The following is a 24,432-nucleotide window of genomic DNA, read 5'->3' as shown; positions in this document are numbered from 1 at the left end:
CTCAGTCTACCACAAATCACACAAGTTTCTGCAATATGCTTCTTCAGTGTTCCATGATAAGATGGAACTCATCAAGAGTGTTTCATCGACTTCAAAGTAATACATGAATACTAAGAATGAAGAAAGGCAAAAGTCTGCCTTTGTTTTACTGCAAGAATGTTTTTCAAGTGAGTAAAACTTTATTTTACAAAATACCTAACATTCTTTGGGAACTTGAAGAAGGTAAGACTATATTTCACTAAACTGTAAGATGCTAAAATCTCCAAGGTTTTAATCAAAAGTAATGTTAACAGTGGTCATAATTGCAGAATCATAAGATCTGACATTTGAAAAGAATCTTACAAAGTTTTCTAGTCCAAACACAACCTGAAACAAATCTCTATAAAAGTAGCTACAGTGAAATATACATACATGAAATGGAGTAAAGTGTTACATGGCCTCATCCCTAAAATAGACAATAAGTTTGAAATTGGAATTATCCATGTTCCCTAGTTCAATAAGGAAAACGAACACTTACCCTGAGAAATTTCATAAAGTTGCTGTTCAAGACAGACAACATGCTTAAGGAAATGTTTATTCTGTGTAAAGTTACATAAAAATAAAGAAGGCAATATTCTTAGTGCCATAGCAGTACAAATTAGCAGGGACAAAGTAAAGTAATTCAATTTATTGGCTTATACAATACACCTTACAACTTTTTACATCTTTAAATGTAAAATGTAATGTGTAATATGCCCTAATTTGCCACAATCATTTATATGACTAGGCACTGGATTCAAAAGATTTTGACACATATTCCTTAATTCTTCATGAAACGACACTTTTATCACATTGGATAGTAAGCATACCTTTGATGAACAGTCCATTTTTCCAAGTCTAGCCTTGATTATATATAGCCCACAAGTTTTCAATGGGGTTTAAATCCCGTAAGTTTCCAGGCCACTGAAGCATGTTTATCTCCATCTCTTGGCATGATCAAAGGCCATGTTGCAATATTCCACATCCATTTGGGAATTATTATTATAATTCTGTTTCTCAATATATGAATATATCTATCAGACTTTATCATTTTCTCAATTGTAATAAGACTTCCAGGAGCACTGGAAAGAAAAAAATCCCCAAAACATTTTGGGGGGGGGGGGGTAGTGGATATTTTATAGTCTGATGAAGATGTCTGATGAAGATGCCCTAATCTTAGAGGCTCATCTGAATGTCTTCTGACAAGAGCTCTGGCATAGGCTTGACTGAAAAAGTTAGTTTTATCAGTAAAAATTTCCAATCTTTTTCCAACCTTCAGTCCTCTAGTCTTTATACTGTCTTGCCTGTGACAAGGTTTTTTTTCCTTCAATGCAATGAGGAATACGTGATTTAAAAAAAAAACCAAAACTGATCTTCTCACTATTCTTCCAGCTTCAAGTAGCCTGTGCTGCACTGTGGAGGTGTCAGTAACAGCCCTTCCAGTTGCCACGTTCCTCTGAAGGCCTTTGCTTTTTTCCGAGGATTAAGCAGACTGTTTTTCGGCAACAGTTTGTCAGTTCTTGGCACTGTGTTTTGTTTTTGATGGGATTTTCCTTTGTGCTTTGATGTAATTGATCCTGTTTCACTGTGGACTTGAATGATCATTTAAATGCTTGACTTCCCCACATCAATAGCAGCTGCAATATCTAACAGTCATTGAAGTGTGCTCTTTAAGAGCTACAATTTTTGCATGTTTCCTTGGAGTAATATCCATTCTTAAGAACCACAGAATTAAAAACACAACAAGAGAGCCATGAAACATGTGTATTGCAGGAAATTCAGCACTCAACTGAGACAACTAACAAATGGTGGAGAAACCAGCTCAATCTGATTTCAGGTGATCAATGACAGATGTTCTGAGTCAACCTAGTATCAATAGAAGTACACATTCATGACCATTGCTGTCACTAAATGACACCATATCCAAGTTATTATTTGTCCCAAGTCACACATCACTTTACAACTAAGAAAACTGTATAAACATAAGTTTAAGTTACCAATTGGAATGCTATTTTAATTACTAGAACATGGTAAAAATATGTCAATGGAAATTAAAAGAATTAATAATTTATGATTATGGCCAACAACTTAATTGAAAACAAGGCACAGGATTAAAAAAAAGACAAATACCAAGCAAAATCTTACCTTTGCTCACGCAAAGTTGCTTGAATTTCACATACTCGGACTAAAGATCTTAAGTTTTTTAATTCAGTACAAATTTCTGACATATGAACACTCCCCATGTTATGAGCTTCTTCACGCAATCTTGATGCCTAAGTGTACACAAAAATTATTTTTAATACTAGAAAAATGGTCTTTTATTGAAAAGTATTTATGGGACTTCTCAATTAGCAGTAATCTAGCAGGGGACTATAAATAATAAAAAGGATCAAGTTAAACAAAACAACTGACATCAAAAGAAAGAGTAAAAATTTACTAAGATTTCTATGTTAATCATGTGTATATGAAGGAAGAAGTTTTCATTTTAAAATTTTAATCCACTCTCCCTGTCCCCCACAGCATAGCAGAAGAGTTTTAAGAAAGATAACTCAAGAAAATATAGATTAATGACTTAGGATAGTAAAAACAGAAAAGGCTATCTTTAGTGGTGCTATGGGAGCCAGATCACAGGGGTGCTTACTATAAACATAAAAGCTGGAATTCCTTTGATGCTACCACTTGAAAATTGTGATAAGGAGACTAGGCCAGCCTTTTCCAAATCACAGAAATTTACTCTAACAATATTTCAGTAAGTTGATGGATCGAATCATAAGTAGAATTAGGGATACTTGAACAACAGATGTTACAAGGTACAGTAATCACATTTTCTCAAAACATAACCAGAGTGCTGATCAGGGAATGCTATCAGTATTGAAATTGAAATGGATACCTCTACTATGAAAGTAGAAATTTTCTACTATGAAAGCCTAGTATCAAAAATTCATTAGCTAAAGGACATATGACTAGAAACAATTAAATGATTTACCAATATACCATCAGGAATAGGGACCTGAATTTTAACTTCAATCTTAAGACTGATTTTCTGACATCATAATATATAAGTGAAAGAAAAACTGTAATAGAATGGAATATGGTTGGATGGCTTTGGTAATGGTGTCTTGGCAGGAAGGCAAATATATGTATACAAAGCTTCAGTAGTATTTCAAGCAAATATCACTCTATTTAAAAAATCCACAAGCAGGGGTAGGCTAGGTGGTGCAATGAATACAGCATTGGCCCTGGAGTCAGGAGGACCTAAGTTCAAAGCTGGCCTCACACACTTGACAGTTACTAGCTATGTAACCCTGGACAAGTCACTTTAACCTCCCTTAAAAAAAAATTCACAAGCAGAAGGAAAATTTCTTTGAAATCAGACAGCCTTACATGTCTATCTGCTAAGGAAACGGACCAGAAAGACTGTCAACAAAAGTTGTTTTTATATTACTGACAGGTTACTTTTGATCATATTGGAGGAGGAGGATGAATAGGGGAGACACATACATCTGATTATTATAAAACTAGAACATATATGTAAACTGGTATAGTGATGTTAATTTTCGCTGTCCAGTGATACAGTAAAAAGGACAAAGAACTACAAATGATTTCACACTTTTTATATTTTACATGATGAGTGCATGACAGGAAGAGAGGCTAAAGAATATGTATAGATAAACTAGTGAAAATTTCTTCAAGTAGATTCTTTTGAACCTCCTTCAAAGTATCAAAATAAAGATACTGATAAGCTGTACTGCTTCTCAGTTTAACTTCAATTAATGAAGAAAATACAAATAGGAGAAGGTAGGGTTTTGTCTTTTATTAGAAATCTGCATAGTATTGAAATGCTTCTAAAAACCATTTTAAAATATAGGCAAATTTCTAGAACAACAAAATTTTGTTAAATAATCAGTTTAAACTCCTTCAAGAATCCACCAATTCTCACGTCCAATGGGTCTATACTTTGTGTGCAAACTCAAAGTCTTCCCTATCTAGACTCGTATCTCGACCCTATCTCCTTCATATCTATTTATATCTGTCTATCATTATCTGTCTATCATCTATCAATCAATCAATCTATCTATCAGCTGACAGCTCAATTACAAAATCTATTAGGCACACAGCACAAAGCCTGGCCCACAGAAGGCACTAAACAAATACTTGTTTCCTCCTTCCCCTTCCTCCCTGCAGCAATTTAGGGTGTGAAGACCAGTAATTTTTACTTTGTCCTCATTCTCCTTGACCCAGTTGAAGAATTTTTAACACTGCTGAACATTTTCCTTATTGAAACTTTCTTCCCTTAGCTTCTCAGGTGTGACATTATCAGTTTCCTGATAAGCAAAACTGATTAGGATTAGACTATCTCCCAGGTCCCTTCCAGTTCTAAATCATTCACTGACTTTAGCCTTCTCCTACTAGCAACTGAATATGGGCATTTTTAACACAGGAAGGTCTGAATGTTGTACTATCACCTCAAACTTAACAGTGAATTCATATTGCCACCAAAACTACTTTTCCCTTGGTATTAATATTTTTCAAGTCATCTAAGCTCAAAATGCTAGAATTTTAAATTCCCCCTCTTCTTCCTTTTCTGTAGTCCCCCTCTATTTCTCACCAGCTGCTGAGGCTTGGTTTCAGCTCCAACACCACCACGCCCATGCACTCTACCTTCTGCTACTCTGCTGCCTTTTGTGTGTTACCTTCTGCTCACTAGACTCTAAGTTCCTTCAGGGCTACTACTGTCCTTCTTGTTATTTCTATCTTCAGCACATAGCACTGTGCCTGGCACATGGGAGGTGCTTAATAAACGTTTATTTAATTTCTGATTAAGGTACCAAGTCCTGTATAGTATTCCTATCTTGCATTCATCTTTTCCTTTCTATCCCCATTGTTACCATCCTAGTAGAGACTGAAACTTATGCAAAAGTCTCCTAATTGGTCTCCCAAGTCTTGAGCCAATTTTTGCAATCCACTTGATGTCTTCAGACTAATTTTCCTTACTGAAAAACTTGCAATAGCCCCCTACTGCTTCTAAGATAAAACTGAACTCCTTAGCTTGAATATGGTCCTAACATCTCAACTCCAACTACCTTTCTGAATCCTCTATTAGTCAGAAAATGCTTGATAATTTTCCCCAATTTTTGTTAACGCTTCCTATGTACCACTATCCCTCCCCTTACTGTCCTCTCTACTTATCTAAGACTCTACTTATCTAATCTCTTTGTATAAAATCTCAGATTATTTTAATACTCAGTTATGCCAACCTCCTCTAAACTCACATAAAATTTATTACTAATATCATTTATATGATAATTAATCACTATTGGCAGTACGGACACTGAGAGGGCCTCAGAGTCAGGACCTCGCTTAAAGCCTTACCCTTACACATTAAGGGCTATGTTACTACAGGGAAGGGACAGCTTCTCAGTGTCCCAAGCAGCTAAGACTCTAAGTTGTAGAGCAGATGCCTGCTAACACTAGTAAAGACAGTTCCCTTACTTGTACTTCCATATAAAACAAAACCTCAGGTCTGATCCAGAAATCATTTACATAACAACGTAAGAGATCATAATGCAAGAGATAGCATTCTACTATCATTTTTAAAAGTATATTACCCCAGTGAGAAGGCAGGAACTATGTTTTACACTTTGGCATGGCTCCCACAATATCTCAATATAGTGTTTTACATATAGTAGGTGATCAATAAATACTTGCTGGTTAAACATAGCTTAATCAAAATGCTTTTGAAAGGCAATGTAGCAAATGTTTTCAAAGTATATACAGAATACTGATTTAATAAACTGTAAGAACTGTAAGGCCTTCCATTTTGAGGGCCATGCTATTATCAAGCAACCAGAGAGTAACTCAGAGAGGTTGAGCCTAGGAAAGGAGATAAATGGCATCTTTACTACTTGATGTTTGTAAAGGCCCTCATGTAGGTACATTCAACAACTTCAGAAGCCCTTCTGACTATACATATCTTTCCTTCAACCTGTTTTGTGGATTTCTTTCTCCTTTCAAAGCTATTCTTAGAATACATTTTAATGCAGATAAAAATGAGCTGCCTTTGACTCTTAACAATTATTAGCAAATCTTGTTGATTCTAAATGGGCAATAACTTTTACATTTGTACTGTCCTCTTTCATTTTCACTCCCTTAATCCAATAGAGGCCTTTCTAACTAAACAACTATTTCAATGACTCCTAACAGGCTTTTATACCTCCCCATTTAAGAGACTAAACTTCATTACACAAATCCTATCAAAATTCTGCTCAAAATCCTATAACAGAACCTTATTTTTTGATCAAGTAAAGTTGATTCGTTTATTTAGCAAGCATTTGGCTTAACAAATTCCTTAGCCTAATATTCAAGGCTCCCCATAATCTAATGCCATTCTAACTTTCTAATCTTATTCCATACTACTTTCCTCCCACATATTCTACACTTCAGACTACTACACTACTCTCCAATACAACTGGACGCTTTACTCCTTACATGTATGCCATGCAGACGATAGAAACATTAACCACTCCTCTTCATCTGCTCCACCATTCTTTGCAGCACAATTCAAATATCATCACTATTTTGAGCTTTTCCCAAATACCGCACTTCAGTAATGCCTTTCCTCCACTTTGAATTCAAACACTTGACCATCACTGTTCTTATGTACTCATGTATTAAATTATTTGTTATGTGTCACATCCCTATTACCACACTGTAGTGCCCTATGTCTGATTCTTAGTCTTGTGCTGTTTCCAGGATAATATACTGCTTCCTTTAAAATGACAACATAGTTTTTTTTCTCCTCAGTTTACAATGAATTCAGAAACCTGTACTCCATGCAGGTCAGATCTTCTATTTTCTTTTATAGGTTTTTATTGAATACAGCTTGAGAAAAATCAGGCCATGAAACAATACTTAGATATCTGTTTCTATAAGGAGCTTTGTTTTTATTAATAGCACTACAAAAGAACTGAACTTAATATTTTAAATATTCCCCCCAACGATCTACATATTCTGACATTTAAAACATGTACATACCTGCTTTTCTGCATGATCTGCAGGCCATCCTTGAACATGTTTTATAAGATTTTCATTGAAGTGTGCTGCTAGGGTAGGTGTTAATGAACATGTAGGTCGGGTAGATGAATTCTGTGGTACAACTGTTGCATTAGATGCATTACTACTAGAAGTATGATTTGGACCAGGAGATGGACTTCTTTGACTACTGTAAGACAGAAAGAATACTTCAGTTTGTTTCTAAAGAGCTGATAAGCATTCTAAAATGTCTGTCAAGTGTCATAATAAATACATTTTTTAAAAAAACTATCATATTTTAGGTCCAAGAAAAATAGGTAGTTTACATCTAAAATATTTAAAACAAAAATGTGGATTCAGATCATTGCGCTACTTCTAAAAAAATCTGTATCCCTTTAAAAATTAGTACCTTAGTCAAATTTCATTTTGGTTGAACCTCAAATTCCTTCAGTAGAACATTCTCATATGGTATAAATCCAGACTTCCTATGTCAGTGCATTACAAAAGTGGCAGTATTATGTTATAACAGAATCATATTTTCCTGTTCTTCAGTCATTTTCAGGTGTGTCTGACTCTTCATGACTCCATTTGGGGTTATCTTGGAAGAGATACTGGAGTGGTTTGCCATTTCCTTCTTCAGCTCATTTTAGAGATGAGGAAACTGAGGCAAAGAGTTAGGTTAAGTGACTTGCTTGGGCCACATAGCTACTATGTGTCTGAGTCACATTTGAACTCACGAAGGTGAGTCTTTCTGACTTCAGGCCCAGCACTCTATCCACTGCACCACCATGCTGCCCCTTAAATGAATCTATTTCCAGTATCATCTTCAATATAAAAAGTAATAGAATACACTATCTTGTGGGGAAAAAAAAGCTAGAATCCAACTTAGGTTAAAGGGGCAATCCATATTTATAAAAATTTACTTAAGATACCAAAAAATTTGAAGTATTATTCAGTTAACTAGAATTTCTGTTTTATAATTAAAACAAATTCAGACTCAGTTGAGTCTACTTTTCTAGAGTGTTATTTTGAATTAATAATATAAGATTTCTATGTATCTGAATAATTGTAGGTTAAAGGGTTAGTGAGGGAGGCATTCCTAAATAGTATTGGTTGTAAAACAAGATATCTGAGTTACTTGACATAAAGATGTAATTTCAAATAAAATATATAAAGTGAATAAAGACTACAGTATTTATTTTGCATCTTTCCCCCTAACTTGGAGGTGCAAATATGTAACTTTTCCCTTCTATGAATAACAGGTTCCCTAACTATTTAACAGTAGGATGAACCCTTCTAAAATCTTGTTAAGAACAGCTACAGAATCATGACAAACACAGTTTATTCAAAGGGTGAAAAAAATTCTATGATCAAAATATCAGCAGAATGGTGGCTGAAATTAATAAACTATTAAAATTAACCTACAATATACACATAATTAAATACAAAAGCTTGTAAAAATAGAAGGGAGCTCAGGATCTTAAGTCATTATTATGAACACTAGTAAAGTATAAAAGTATTAATTGGAAATTAAAAATGACAAAATGTTTTCGTCAAACTACCTTTCAATGGAGTACAATGCTACTCCTTGAAATCATTTAACTTTTTTTGTTTGTTTTAACCAAGGCTTTAAAGGCATCAAATCGGGATAACACTCCAGTTTTCAGCCTCCCTCCAGGATGACACCCTCTATGTTCCACCCCAACCTTTCATATTCTCTTTAGCTAACAGAGATGTGGATGCCCTTGGACAATTCTATATGAGGACAAAAATCTGTAGAAAATGCTTTAACCTAGTTGAGTTTATTTCTCAATGATTAACATACTTTCTCCCCATCATACATGCTGATCTCAGTGGTTCCAAACCCCTAATATTTCCACTGTTTAAACTCCTATCGACTGTTTCCTTACTCCTATCACCTTCAACCCAACCTCCCAAACTTCCCACTCTTAAAGTTATCCAACCCATCTACTGTGCTCTTAAGAATGCCAACTTCACAGGTTAACTGGATTTCATATTAAATCTCTTCCTTTCCCACTCCCTGTAACATTTTGTACTGGCTCCCTCCTACTGACAGAGCTTCCCTGGCTATCCTTTTGAGCTACCCTTCAACTCATACTCCACCTTAACCCTTGCTACTTTCAAGCTCTCCCTCTACCACCCACCCTCAGTACCCACTCCTCCTCTGAAGTATGGTAGTTGCAGTCCACAGATCTCCAGGAAACCCTCCTTCCTAAGTAAGTTCAGTGCCTGTCTCAGTCTTTTTCTTCTACCTAACTTCTGCTCCTACTAAGGGTTTAAGAAACACACTGTTAATTCTCTCAAAGAGTCTAACCTTAGAGTTCCTCAAATCACTCATTCCCCTTGACCTACTCCTACAGAGAGATGGCCTTACTCTGGAGTCATCAACCATAAGTATTCCACGTGCAGCTTCACGAAACCTGAAATTCTTTTCTCTGATCATAATCTGTTGTCATTTTCTCCCTCGGCCTTGCAACTCTAACCCCTGCTCTTTGTAACTGTCTCAGTCTTCAACTGCTCTATACCTCAGTTCTTTCCAAGGCCAACAGCCCTGCAACGGGTGTTCTCTCTTACCATTCCCATCTTGACCTTCTGGTTAACTAGTTCCACTTGACAATGCTTGCTTTTCTCAAATCCCTTGCCCTTTTATCCTACTGAAGATCTTCCCTTTCAAACCCCAGCCTCAGATTATTCCCATCATCCACTCTACTGCTTTTGATCCTCATCAGATCTGTTAAAATAAACTTAGAGAAAATGCTAAAACTGGGCTAACAGGCTCCATTACAAGCTTAGGTTACATAATCTCAACTTTGGCCTCACTGCAGGAAGGGTCTAGTCAAAGGTCTCTCTAATCAATTTATTTTCCCACTTACAAAGGTTTTTCCAGACCTTTCTATTCTCCCTCAAGCCTTCCAGAGGTCACTCTCGCTCCATTCTCTTAGCTGAGAACCCTGCCTCTTTTTCACTTAAAAAATTTGGGCTCATGAGCCAAGAGTTTCCCCTTACCCCGTCCTGTTTCATCTTACCATCACTTAGATGTTTTCTGTTACTATCTCCTTTACCTTTGTCTGACATGAAGAGGCACCCCTTCTCTTGGCCAAGAAAAATCCCTCTATGTGCACAAGTGATCCCATTCCATTCTTTCTTTCCAGCATATTGTCGCCATCATCCCTCCTATCTCACTAGTCTTCAATCACTCCCCGCTCACTGGCTCCTTCCTTACTGCTTATAAATGCCCATCCTCCCATCCCCCCTCCCCCATCTTAAAAAAACCCTCATTTGATCCATCCACCCTCAGTGGCTCTTATTTCTTATCGCTTCTCCCTTTTGTAGCTAAATTCTTTGAAATGACCTTCTACATTCCTTGATTCTATTTCCTCTCTACATTTTTGTGAACACTACTCTCCCCTGGCTTTTCTCCTCCCTGTCTGAGTGTTCAGGTCTTCATCCAGGTCAGACCTACTAACTGTAGGAGTCCCCTAAGGATCTTTCTTGCACCCTCTTCTCCTCTACATTGACACTATTTCTTTCGATGCTCTCTATATAAACGAATGCCCAGATTTGCTTGTCGAGAATGAACCTCTCTTCTGACCTCCAGTTTCACGTCTAACTTTCCATTAGACATCTTAAACTGCATGTCCCATAGCTATCTTAAACAAAACATGTCCAAAACTAAACCATTATCTTTCCCCCATAGCATTCCTCTCTAACTTCCCCATCACTGTTGAGAGAGTACCACCATTATCCCCAGTCACAGATATCAACCTCAACTCGTCACCCTCTTCACCACCCATATCCAATCATCCATCAAACCCTATTGTTTCTACCTATGTAAAATTTCTCCTATACACCCCCTTCCCTCCTTTGATACTGCAAAGCCCTCATGATCTCAAGCCAGGACTATACATTTCAATAGCTTGCTTGTTGGCCTCCCTGTCCCAAGTCTCTCCCAACTCCAATCCATCCTCCACTCAGCTGTCAAACTGATCATAAAATGCAGATCTAACAATGTGAACCTTCCAAACATTCAATAAATTCTAGCACCTCTCTATTACCTCCAGTAACAACTATAAAATCCTCTGTGTGTCTTTCAAAGTCTTTTATAGTCTGGCCCCTTCTTACCTTTCCAGTCTTCTTAGACCTACTTCCCTTTTGTGTATTTGGTCAGCCAGTAACACTGGCTTCCTTGCTGTTCCTTGAATATTACTCTCTATCTCTTCTGGCTCTACACTTTTTCTCTGCTGTTCCCCATGTATGGAATGCATGGAATGCTCTCTTTCCTCATCTCTACCTAACTTCCCTGGCTTCCTTCAAATTTCAACTAAAGTCCCAAGTTTGGAAAGAAGGTTCTCTTAATCTTAGTGCCTTCCTTCTGACTATACTGTACCCCTAAAATATATAAATGTATATGTGTGCACATATGCATGTCAGTGTATACAGGTGTGTGTATATACATATATGTGTGTGTGTGTGTGTACGGATATATGTACACATGTACGTACACACACACACACACACACACACACACACACACACACACACTCCTGAAAGCACAATGTGCTAAATGCTACCTGTTTTATAAATCACAGCAATAGACTCAAATAATTCTTACAATCAATGTGTAGTGGAGAGGACACAGGGACTTGGTGCAAGTCCTGGCTCTTCCACTTACCAGCCAAGTAACCACAGACAAAAACCTTTAAATCTTCATTTTTTCCTCAATTACAAAATGCAAGTGATAGATACAGCTATTTACCTTCATAGGGTTTTTGCCACAAAAGTGCTCTGTAAGCTATAAAGCACTACAAAAATGTAAATGATCTGTAAGTGTCATGACATTTAATTAGCTTAAAATACTTTGACATGTTTTTGATATGAAGTGTGATCAATATATTGACGAGATACCTTGATATATTACACTGCAGAGAAAATACTTATTTACTGGACAGAAGGGAAGTGGGGAAGTTTGGAAAAGACCAATGTTGAAGTAATTTTTAAAAGGCAAGAAAAAATATAAACTTGTGGCAATGTTTATAAGATTTTCACATATTCTAGTGTTATAAGCTTTACTCTATTTTGTAAAATCTGATTTTTTTGCATATCATACTGTTGGCACTTTTGTGTAAAATGACTTTTTACAACACATAAAAAGTTGTGTTATTGTCTCAGAAAGCAATTTTAAAGATATTCTTTTTATCGCATGCCATCTTGATTAAGGAGGATAAAATCTAAGACTTATGGAAGTGATTGTAGAAAACTGAAAACAAATAAATAATAATAAAAAATAAAGATATTCTTTTTTGGGGTGGGGAAGAAGCAATTGGGGTTAAGTGACTTTCCCAGGGTCACACAGCTAGTAAGTGCTTGAGGCCAAATTTGAACTCAGGTCCTCCTGACTCTAGGGCCAGTGCTCTAGCTACTGTGCTACCTACTATGAAAGATAACATTCATTCAGATTGTGTGAGTTCTAAGGAGGAGTACTTGCTCAAAATATAAGCGCTGCTAGCAAAGCAGGGGTTTGAACCCTGGTCTTCTGCCTTCAATCCAGTGTCCTTATTTCTGTACCATAGCCTGGCTGTAGTATGGAATTTCAACTTATTTTAATTCTTTAAAAGGTCTTATAACAGCAAGATCTCACAACAAATATAGTAAGAATGACATTATGTAGACTTACGACACTGAAAATAAGGTCATTTTATATGAGAATAAAACAAAAGGTACAGACCCAATATAAATATACCTTGATCGCTGAAGACTCCTAGGAGAGGCTGGTTCATGACCTTGTTGTTTGTCAGCAGTTACTGGCTGCTGAGAAGCAGACTGGGAGACTGGTCCTTGCTTAACACCTGGAGTACTAACCTAAAGTTCAAACACAGGGTTAAAGCATTCTGTACCTTTACAAGCCACAAAAATGTAAACTAAGGACAGAAAATTAAGAAACTAATGATGATGATGGTCATGATAACTAAGGTTTACTTAGTGCTTACTATGTGCCAGGCACTGCGCTAAGCACTTTAAAATAATTTTCTTCTTTGATTCTTATAACAACCCTGGGAGATAAGTGCTGCTATTATTCTGGTTTTAAAGATGACGAAACTAAGGTAAACAGGGGTTAAGTGACGTGTTCAACTACTAAATATGAGGTCACATTCGAACTTGGGCTTGGACTTGTCCAGCACTGTATCATCTAGATGCTAATGATCAAGTCTTTTCTTCCATTTCTATCAATAAGAATGGCTTATGACTTGAGGATCAGTAGGAATATGGTGGCAACATTACCATTATGTGAAATAGAAAAAAAATTCTGATTATACCTCATTCGATCGGTCTTATTAAATATTCCATGATCTAAATATTATGAAGTGTACAATTACTATCATTTTAAACAAGCCTTATAAACACAATTCTTGACTTGTGTTAATGATTTTAGGAAACATCACATATCATCTCCTTATACACACTGACTATCCTTCCACCTTATACAGTACCTCCTATTTGCACATTTTTAAAGACTTTATAGAAATATATCGTAACAGCAGACTGAGTAACAGAACCAGAATTTAATCCTGACTCTGCCATTAAATAGCTATATGACCTTGGACAATTACAGCCTTTCTGGGCTTCAATTTATCTTTTAAAAACAAAGTATTGAATTAATGTGTTCCAAGATACCTATCAACTCTGAAACTGTAATATTCTAGGGAATCAAGTGATCAATTTTCATAGATACTAATAATTTTAATATAATAAACACTGAAAAACACTAAGAAGGTTCAACTGTGAATAAAACTTAACTATAGAGGCCCATGTTTCAGCTTAGTCATCTAAATATTAGTTCTCTTAAAAAAAACTACATTTTTAGAAATGGAAGATAAGTTAGAGATAATTTAGTCCAGATAGTTAATTATGCAGTTAAGGATACTGAGGCTTAGAGAAGTTAATTAATTTGCCAGGAAAAAAAAAAGGCAGCTACATGTCCAGAGTTATAATCCACATGACCATGTATAATTGCTCCTAAACTTAAATAGCTTTTAAAGCACTTTGTATTTGAAAAGCGGGGCTCATTCTAAGTTCTGCCACTTATGACTTGTTACCAACATTTAATCTCTCCAGGTCTCAAGTTTCTATATGTGTAAAATGAGATCTTAGCTAAGATCCTAAGAATTCTTTTAAACCTGAAACATGGGTGTAAGCAACCTTCTCTTTTACGACAAGTAGTTACTTACATTTTTATAATCTCCAGATCCAAGAAACAACAAAATTATGCTTTTTCAGATAAAAAATTTTAGTGGATATTGTGTAAGGGAACTTAAATTATTCAAAAACATGATTCAATGGATGACCTGCCTGGCTGAGTTTAAGGTAAAATAAAGTACACTATAGAATGCCTAGGCTTTGCAAGACTTAAATCTGGATAATCTTTCATAGTCAAGTCTTCTCCTTTCTATCTTATTACATGAGTTCAACTCAAGGTCTCCTGACCTGTCAACAAAAATGATTATTTTGACTTCAAGTGAAATGTGCTCTACTCTGTTAAATACTTTTCAGCACCAACAAACTGACAGTACAGATCATTAGATTTCAAGCCTATTCAGAGCCAGGTTCAGGATCTGAAGTGACACAAACTACACAAGGGCAAAAGAGATAATCAGCCAAAATAAAGTTAAGGTTATGAACCAAATTTAATTAGAAGAAAACACCAAAGTTTTAAAGCAAAATATTTCTAAAAAAAAATAAATAAAATTCCCCCAATATATTATTAAGTATTAATAACAAGTCATAACTTGGGGGAGGGGTCTCATTTTTGAGCTACATGTTAACTACAAAAACAAATTTAGAACTGAGAGTTTAAAGTTCACTGGTTCAAACTCTTTTCATTTTACAAATGAGGAAAAAGAGGTCCAGAAAGATTGATTTGCCTAAGATCACACAGTGAGATTTAACCCCAGTCCTCAGCCTGCCAATTTGGTGTCCTTCCTCTTGTCCTTTGAGCTCTGAAGTTAATAAGTCTATCCTCTTAAGAAGTTACACGTCTCCCAACAAAATTCTATGCAGAAAGGATTTCTGGAGGTGATGGGGAAATGATGTGTCCCAGTAGAGCCAGAAGGTCTGTCCACTGCTTCCTGAATCTACAATGATCATCCCAAAAGATTAGTAGAGCTCTAGGGACCTTCAAGTATTTCTCATCTGCCCACAACAACAACACCACTTGGAACTTTATGCCATTTCCCTCAGGCTCAAAGGTATTATTCTATCCAAATTTCATTTTATAGAGGTCATCTTCTTAAACCCAGAAATTAAAAAACAAATAAATTAAGTTCCAAAAAATATTATTTTTCTCTAAGGCACCAATAAGAAAACAAATCACCACCATGTAAGCATATATTTTAAACATCATACCTTTGGCTGTGATGATACAGGAGGCGTATTTATCAAAGGTTTAATAGGAACTGTGTTAGTCTGAGGCGTGCTTATCCTTGGGGATACATATGACCTTGGGGATGAGGCATCAGATGTTAAAGACATGGGAGACTGATTAGATGGCTGAGCTGCAGTAAAAGAAAAGTATTTATAATTTATAATAAATACAAAAAGCTGATTATGTACTCATTTAATACTTTAACATTTCTATTTTAAATGACATATCTCTAAAACACAATTCGTTTCCAATAAAACATGTAAATCATCAGAGGCTTCATGTATGCATGTTGTATAAAAGCACATGAAAAGCAAAAGATGATTTCTAACTAATGATTACCCTTGAACAGACTAGTTATTCAAACACAACCCTACAAACCAATGCTATATGTCATAGTAACTCCTTATTAATAATTTAAACTTCTTAAGTCATACAACATAACAGTGACTTCTAGGACACAATCAGGAAAGCAATGTTACTAAAGACAAGCCCTCAAATACCTTGTGTAGAAAGCTGTGCAGCTTGAGAAATCAAAGAAGTTATATTGAAAGCAGATGGTCCAGCAGTAAGAATCTTATGAAGTATAGACTGCAGTGAAGCTTGTGTCACAGCTGCTGTAAGAACTGAAAACATCCAACTCATTACTATTCCCAAAGCTAAGATCCAAAAAAAGTATGCAAAATGACTGATAACAATTCATTTCACTGAATTTTAATGGATTTAAATAGATACACAAATCTTTGGTAACTGCTATTATTATGGAGAAGACAGAAAGTTTAGGGCTGGATAAAAGCACAGTTAATTGCATTCAGAACCAGGACCCAAAAACAGTCATTAATGGTCCAATGTCAAATAGGAAGAGGTCTCTGATGGGCGTTCCCCACAGATCAGTGTTTGGCCATGAACAGTTTAATATTTGAACCAGAAAGGTGGAAAACAAAAAGATGTCGTGCTTATCAAATTTGCAGGTCATGAAAAAATAGAAAGGATAACTTCTAACAGTATGGATGAATCAAAATACAAGACAGGCATTAAAATTGTGAACTGAACTTAATAAGATGAAATTTAAGAAATAAATGTAAAGTCTTAAAAACTCTGGTTTAAAAAGAAATCGACTCCACAATCATAAGAGACATACTTAAATTCATTTTTAGTGGACTGAAAGTTTAATAAGTCAACAATGTGATGAGACAGCCATAAAAGCGAACATGAGATTACCCAAGATAGCACGTAGAATTTGGATAGTGATAGGTTTAGGCACCCTGCTCTGGTAGACCATATCTGGACTACTGTATCAAACTGTCTACACTGAATCATTTTATGCTGAGCAAGTTAATCTTTTTTTAATAAGATGTTGTTGAAAATCTTACCTTCATTTATTTTAGATATGTCCACATTAGAATTATTAAGCTGCAAGGTGGCTTGCAAAGCAGGAAGCAGCTGTCGAAGAAGATTTGGGTCCTGAAGTAATGGAGGTATTGGTGACTGTGGAACAGGTGAAACAGGGACTGTTGAAGCAGATGTTGGAGGTGCAGAAGTGGGATTTAGTCCAGAGGCAGATGATGTGGAAGGAGTTGTGCAAGAATGGGATACAGATTTATCTCCTGATGCAGATTCTGAATGCAGAGAAAGAGAGAACAACAGATGGGAAGAAAAATTCCTTTCAATAAAAAGTTATTATTTCATTAGCTCACAATTTTTCATGCACTGAATATGCTGACAGGATGTTAAATACACTAAAAGTTTTCAATAATTATTAACATCTGATTTGCAGGAACCAAACAAAAAAATATTGTTATCTTATTCATCATTTTCATATTTTTAAAATGTGATACACTTAAATTCATGCAATGAATTTTTTTTTAAACCTTGAAATTGCTAATCTACCAATCCTGTTTTAAAAAATAAGCAACTAAACAGTTAAGGTGTCTAGAATCCTTGGAATCCCACTTAGAACATAAATTTGCTCTTAAATTTTAATTTGAAAACTAAAAATTGAGATTTGAATTACATATCCAGGGAGAGGGGGGAGGGGGAGAGAGAGAGGGAGAGGGAGAGAGGGGGAGAGAGAGAGAGGGAGAGCGGGGGAGGGGGGGGAGAGAGGGAGAGAGAGAGAGAATCTCTATAGTTGGTTCCTACTCTAATATTGAATGGTTCCATAATATGTTAAACTCATTAGTGGGTCCCAGTTCCATTAAAGGAGAAAAATAAAGGACGGAGGGAGCAAGGGAGGGAATCTGAATGTACTAATGAAAGAAAAACTCTGTAGGCAACTTAATGAAGAAAGCAACAGTACTGATATTTAAATAAATTCTGAAAATTTAAAGACCCACTGATTCAGATTTACTACCACAGAAATTGCTCTTGAATATTTAAATACATCTGTGGTTTCAGTGATGTGGACATTTCATCTAATAATGATCACAAATTGTTCATGCCTGCCCCATATGATAAAACTCTAATCCCCCAAGTTCTACCTAAGAGGTCTGTCTACCTACTTTGGAGGATGCATTCCAATAGTTTTCTCTTGTGTTAGCTGTACAAACTACAAGGTTTCCCAACAACGCACAACTTTTAAGGCAACCAGTTTTTCTTTGAAATTTGTTGTTGTTCAGATGTTTCAGACTCTTGGTGACCCCAATTGAGGTTTTCTTGGCAAAGATACTAGACAGGCTTGCCGTTTCCTTCTTCAGCTCGTTTTACAGAAGAAAAAATTAAGGCAAATAGGGGTAAGTGACTTGCCTAGGGTCACCAGGCTAGTAAGCATCTAAGGCAAGATTTGAACTTAGGAAGATGAGTCTTCCTGACTCCAGGCCCATCACTCTATCTGTGTACCACCTAGCTGCCTTTTCTTTCAAGTTACCTAGTTGTTATTTGTTGAAGCCACCTCACACTTACCATGTGAGTCTTTTTAATTCTCTGAGTGATTCTTCAGAGAATGTATAGTTTAATGAATCACAGACATGCAATCCCACCTAAGAACTCTGGTATGGACCTAAGGGGCATACAATTCATAAAGAAATTTAGGGTCACTGAAGAAGATGAGTAATTTCCCACATATTTTGGATTATCTGTACTCCATAGTTCAGACAATAAGCATACACTTGGTTTTTTACTATATGGATTGTTTGACCAAACTAACTTTCATTCGGCTCATACATGGGACTCAGCAATGTGCTAGGGCCTAATACAACCAGCATGCTATCATTTAACAACAGAAGCATATCTATAGGAAATCTCCCTTCAATACAGACTCAGCACTGGATCTCCTCCATTACACCAGCAAACATCCTAGATAAGCATTTATTACCCTGTGCCTTCAATCAACAGGCTGAAAAGGTTAATATCTGTTCTTATATTTCAAAGAATATTTAATGATCTCTGGTTTGAAAAAAATCAACTGTGCATATATCAGACAGTTAAGTCTTTAAGGCAGTATTTTGTTCTACCTTTTAAAATCAACAAAAGCACTAAGATTTTCTATTCTCTCCATGTTTCAATTACTTTTGCAATCATACTGTAGAGTATCAACTGCAATATTGCCTATTCACTGATACTCTGAACAAGGATGACTTTAAGAAGCATATACATTATCCTAATAAAAATTTCATACAGAAATAAGACATGTAGGTCTACGTTTGATGACATTCTATCAGTTGGGGGTTTCTTTGGGGGGAAGTGGGGAACAGGACGGGAAACAGAGAGTGGCATATCTGAGATGTTCTCCACCCCTTCAGTCAGACACCTCAAGAACCAATTCATCGATGGTATCATTACCAGTTCAAATCCAGCATACATCTTTCGCATCTGTGTCATTTCTCTACCTGCCCCCCCCCAAGGTGTAGCTGTGACTATCATTAAGTGGTCTGGTCCGGTAGCTCTACTTTCTTTGACAAAGTTTATTTTAATTTTTTTCTCAATGCAGTAAAACTATCAATATCTTCACTAAAAAGAAACAAAAAATCAAAATTTTTAAGTTTCAGGTAAATAGAAGGTTCATACATTTGCTTCAGAGACAAATGAGAAAATTGGTAAAATCAACTGCGTGTTCAGTAGAAAAAGGCAACAATTTCATCGGCTCCATGGTCACCCCAATCAATGCTTGTGAGCAAAAGCAAAAAAGCCCTAAATCAGAATTGGAAAAAAAAACTTTATCACTCAGTTCAACCTATACCTAAGTAAATGTCTCCTTTACCACCTATAAAACAAGCAAATACATAGCCTATGAAGGTAACTAGAATTCATGGATTAACTTCTATTCTAGATGATACAGAGGAAAAGGAAACGACAAAATTCTTCAATCTAAGTCAACATATGTAGTGACTTCAACGTGAAGGTACACACAGGAAATAATGGTGAAATGTGCTGGAAAATACAGTAAAAATTAATAAAATATGTGAAAGGGTTATAAATAGCTGAAAACTTATGTTTATGATTAAATAAATATTTTTCTTCAGGTGAAAAGGCAAAGAATAATAGACATGGCAAGCACCAAAACTGATTACAAAATATTAACAGGAAACAACACAGCTTATCAACATAGGATTCATTTCCAAATTTCTACCTGTATGCACTTAAGATAGACTAAAAGTTAACTCTACTAGCAAATCCATTATGATGAAAAATGGAATTACAGTATCTTCAACTGATCCCTCTGACCAAAAAAAGGGAGAAAGTGCAGTGTGATGGATATTATTAAAACCTGGGTTCAAATGCTACACTAAATATACAATCTGTATTCTCCTTGGGCAAGTCACTAAACTTCAGCTTCCTCAGCTGTAAAATGAAGGATTTATTGCCCTAGATGAACTATGGGGTCTTTCCTGCTCTAAATTTATGACACTATGACTGTGATTACCAAAATTTTGCAGAGTTCAACAGATGTAAAATAACAAAAATAGGAAAGAGGTTAAAAAACACAATCACCAGCTCAGCCATATGAAATACTTGGTATCCTTGCCAGGAAGAGACATGGCAGGCAATGGCAATATCCTTATTTAGAGTACAAGCAAAATAATAGAGGATAAAGTAGTATTACTTGAAAAAAAAGTTAAAGCAGTGGAGGGGAAAATAAGTCTTCCAAAAGGTTAAAATGAGATTCAACTAAGTCAGAAAATGTAAATCCAGGTAGAATAAAGAATAACTGTAAAATGGAAAAGAACCTGTAGTACAACTATTAGAGTGTGTGAGTGTGTGTGTGTGTGTGTGTGTGTGTGTATAAACTGCAAAAAACTGTCTCATTTATGAATTAAATGCAATGACATTTGGTACATATGATTAGTAGTGCTTATTAGATCACTATGGAACCTTTAAATATTTTATATTTTTCCTGTTTATCTACTGACATTATGAATTTTTATTTTTGTTTTGATTCCATAAATGCAACTTCTGGCTTTTTTGGATTTACATAATGCAAAGTCAATTTTGGTTTCTAACCTCTCATTTGCATTCCGTACATGTCTTTACTTGTATACAACAAGTTGCTGGGTCTGTTCTCTTATCCATTCTGTCATTCATTTTTAATGAACTATTATTTAGGAGAACTACTTATTATACTTTCTGCCATTTAGGTCTTTAGTATATTTTAAATACTCTTACTCTTTAAGTCAGCAATTTGTCTCTGTGATTAGTTGCTTAAAGTATTTTGATTCTAGTCCGTTTCTATACACTCTTTTCCTGAACTCATTCACCTCTTTCCTAAGTTGATTTTACTTTATTATTTTTGTGTATTTATCTATTATTGTACTCTTTCCCTTTTCATTTCCCCACTCAACTATGTAGTTTTTTTTTTTAAGAGTGTCCTTCTACATCTGGCTTTCAATTATTTCAATTTAACTGAAACCAATAAAAGAAGTTTCTCCTTGCTTTGCCCTCATTATTTCTCTTCTATTCCAAATTTTATTTTCTGATTTGTGGACCAGACCTTCCTCATTTATTCTGCATATATTCTTTATAACCTTATTGGAGTTAAAGCTTCTGAAGTACCAGACTTAAGCTCTATTTTCTACTCAATTTATAAGCTGGCTTTTTTGCACATCTCACCTTATCCTCTCTTTTTCTTTGTCTTACTCTGTGAAGAAAGGGATTATGGAACAATGCATTATTGTCACATGTGTTTGATGTGCTGATTAGTTTCCCTGAATTGACTTTTTCTTTTCTTTTTTATTTGTTGTAAGGGATAGCAATTTAGGTAGAGGAGGTGCATACCAGGACCCATCAAAGACATCAAAATAAAAGACAACAATTAAAAAAACTTTTAAGTACCTAATGATCTTTTTTCCCCTCAATGATGACAGAGTAACAATCACGTATGGATACAATTCATTATACAAATGTGCCACATGGAAAATTCAAAATGGCACTCAGAAAGTGAAATATGGAAGAATGGTTAGATTACATCAAATACAAACAGAAGGCACAGGTGCTAGAAACAATATGCTTTTAAGGTTAATCTTGGCATCCATTTTTAAAATATTAGAGGGATAGGAAAATTTCAAAAGGATGGAGAAATTCATAGATCATTACCCTAAAGAGACAATGAGAAAGAATCAGTAATTACTTATTTGTGGTTCTATTTTCATGAAGTTTATGGATAACTGAAGATGTTTTTATGAATATATCATGTATGTCAACAGTACATAGTAAGCATTTAATAAGAGCTCCCCCCTATTCTTTCCTCTCTTCCTTTTTTCAACATAGAGAAAGAGCATAAGTAGGCTTTCATATATACCTTTTTATAGTATACCCTTGTCTTTTGTGACAGTTGCCTGAATTGTGCAGAGAATAGAAAATGGAATCTCTCTATTTAAAAGCATTTAACTCAGATAAAGAAAAATGGATTCCTGCAAGTTATCTCCCATGCATATGTTAGGAACATTTATTTACTGACAAACTAGGGGTTAATTTTGATTAACAATCTTCTAACTATTAATACCAAAAAAAAAGTATAAAACTGAAAGATACATATTATATGCTTGCCATGGTTAGGGAGAATACCTAACTCAGAATCCAAATGGAAAAGAGGTTGCCTAAAAACTGTTCTCCAAATGCTACTGTTTGACAGTACTGTGTTTGAACACAAGAGGGCCTCAAAAAAAATTTATTATTACTCAAAAGAGAAAGATATATCAATTCATTCAGGAAAAAACAACCCAATGAAGGATATATCTCTCCCAGGTTGTAGGTTGTAATTTGATGGGCATATCATTTGAGTATTTTAAACAGGTAAAAGACTAGAAATATGCTGGATATTGCTTGAGAAATTGTGGAAGGTTTTTAAATTATTCAAAGTTGCTCAATGAAACAAGAATCGTTATCTTTCTTACCATCAATATTTGTCTGCTGAGAGTAAATATGAATTAAAAGAGAAAGGAGGTGAAATGGTAGAAAATGGCATGTGATTCAGTAATTACTAGTTCTGTGTGTTCACTAGGACATAAAGTAACTTATATATGTCTTCATTTGATACATGTGAGAAACAGGAATAATTACTAATTTAACTCACATGGCTGTCGGGTGGAAAAGATTTTGCAAATCTTAAAATGATATATAAATGTCAACATGTCAACTCTGAGTATTCATTATCATTATTACCACAATCTCTGAATAAAAAACAAAACTTCAAGGGATGAAATGGCAACAGAGAAGATATACAATGAATCGTAAGCAGGCTGCAGCAGATTACCAACAATGACTTGTAAGAAACAAGAAGAATGAATATTATCTAGGAAACACAAGATGAGAAAGGGGGTGGCTGGTGGTCATGTAGTAAGAGTGAGGAAAAACTGATAGACAGTTGGAGGACTCCAATGATTCCCACAAAATGCTAAACATTCTAGTATTTAGAAGAATGCTGACAAACAAATTTGAGAGATCATTAAGGGAAGTAGCACTTACTATCTATGTGAACCTGGGTAAACAAGAATAAATAATGCTTTGGGAACCTTGGAATGCTGCTCTATAAATGTGATTTCATCATTACTACAAAGATATTCCATTTAAAAATAAACATTAAGATATTTTTCCTATAATAAGATGCAAATTTTTAGTATTGACATTTAGTTACTAGCACTACTACTACAGTTAGGGGTCCGGAATAATGAAAATGATTAAACTTGTGAAATGGTCAAATTATCTGAATTCACACTATTGGAAGTTATAATTATATTTGACATAATAGAAAATGATAAGGAAAACAATTCTAATTTAATTTTGTTATAAAATAAGTATACAGAAAACAACAATTTTTAAATGGATAGTAAAGATAAAAATTATTATTAAGATTTTTAGTAGCATACATGGAACCGCTTTCTCTTTGTTCAAACCTTAGCAAATTTGCAAGGTCAGATTTTCACACAATAAACCAAGTGTGGTTGGAGGACTTGTTTAGGGCATTATCTAAAATTATCCTGGCAATTATTTTTCAACCTCTGGGCTAAGGTAACTTAAAAACCAGTCTTCAAAAACCATTTTAGTCATCGATGCTTTCTTATTTGACCACCAAAGAACTAGAAGTTAAAAATATGTTATAGCTTCAAGATTTCAAGATCAATTAGTCTTAATTTAAAATCTCCTGCATTACTTTACAATAAAAGTATTAGGTGATCCTACTACAATTTAAATCTAGATTTAGCTTTTTTCTTTTTTAGAAGATCCACAAGGCATCTTTTTCCAGAATATGCTTGCTCCTCCACAATAAAAAAATCTGTTGATTAGTGTATCTACCTTTCATTACTTCCTTCACGTCAGGTTATTTATGACTCATTCTCATTTGTAATGGTCAGCTGTCTAGCAATTTTAACACTATGCAACTGAATCTGATTTTTTTAAACAATCAGAACCAATTAACACATTTAGTAAAAGTTTCTTCACTAATCAATTCATTTCCATCTTCTTAAGAAATAGATATTCAGTACAGATATTTAAATCAAATGTGAAAGTCC

At 35.1% G+C, this 24,432-nt stretch overlaps 1 protein-coding gene across 3 annotated transcripts in view; it reads right to left on the bottom strand.

The window, feature by feature from the left end:
* WAC (WW domain containing adaptor with coiled-coil) overlaps nucleotides 1-24,432 on the bottom strand; it is a 114,219-nt gene that overhangs the window by 3,787 nt on the left and 86,000 nt on the right. For all 3 annotated transcript variants that reach the window (XM_072651837.1, XM_072651838.1, XM_072651836.1), the window contains 6 exons: nucleotides 16,861-17,106; nucleotides 15,991-16,113; nucleotides 15,472-15,620; nucleotides 12,812-12,930; nucleotides 7,054-7,240; nucleotides 2,164-2,291 (listed from right to left, as the gene is read on the bottom strand). In XM_072651837.1, the coding sequence (XP_072507938.1) occupies nucleotides 2,164-2,291; nucleotides 7,054-7,240; nucleotides 12,812-12,930; nucleotides 15,472-15,620; nucleotides 15,991-16,113; nucleotides 16,861-17,106 (952 nt within the window). The remainder of the gene's footprint in view (nucleotides 1-2,163; nucleotides 2,292-7,053; nucleotides 7,241-12,811; nucleotides 12,931-15,471; nucleotides 15,621-15,990; nucleotides 16,114-16,860; nucleotides 17,107-24,432) is intronic.

This window comes from Notamacropus eugenii, chromosome 3 (genome assembly GCF_028372415.1).
Source record: "Notamacropus eugenii isolate mMacEug1 chromosome 3, mMacEug1.pri_v2, whole genome shotgun sequence".
Taxonomy (NCBI): domain Eukaryota; kingdom Metazoa; phylum Chordata; class Mammalia; order Diprotodontia; family Macropodidae; genus Notamacropus; species Notamacropus eugenii.
Note: the sequence above shows the minus strand (reverse complement) of the source record. Positions and strands in the feature narration are given on the sequence as shown.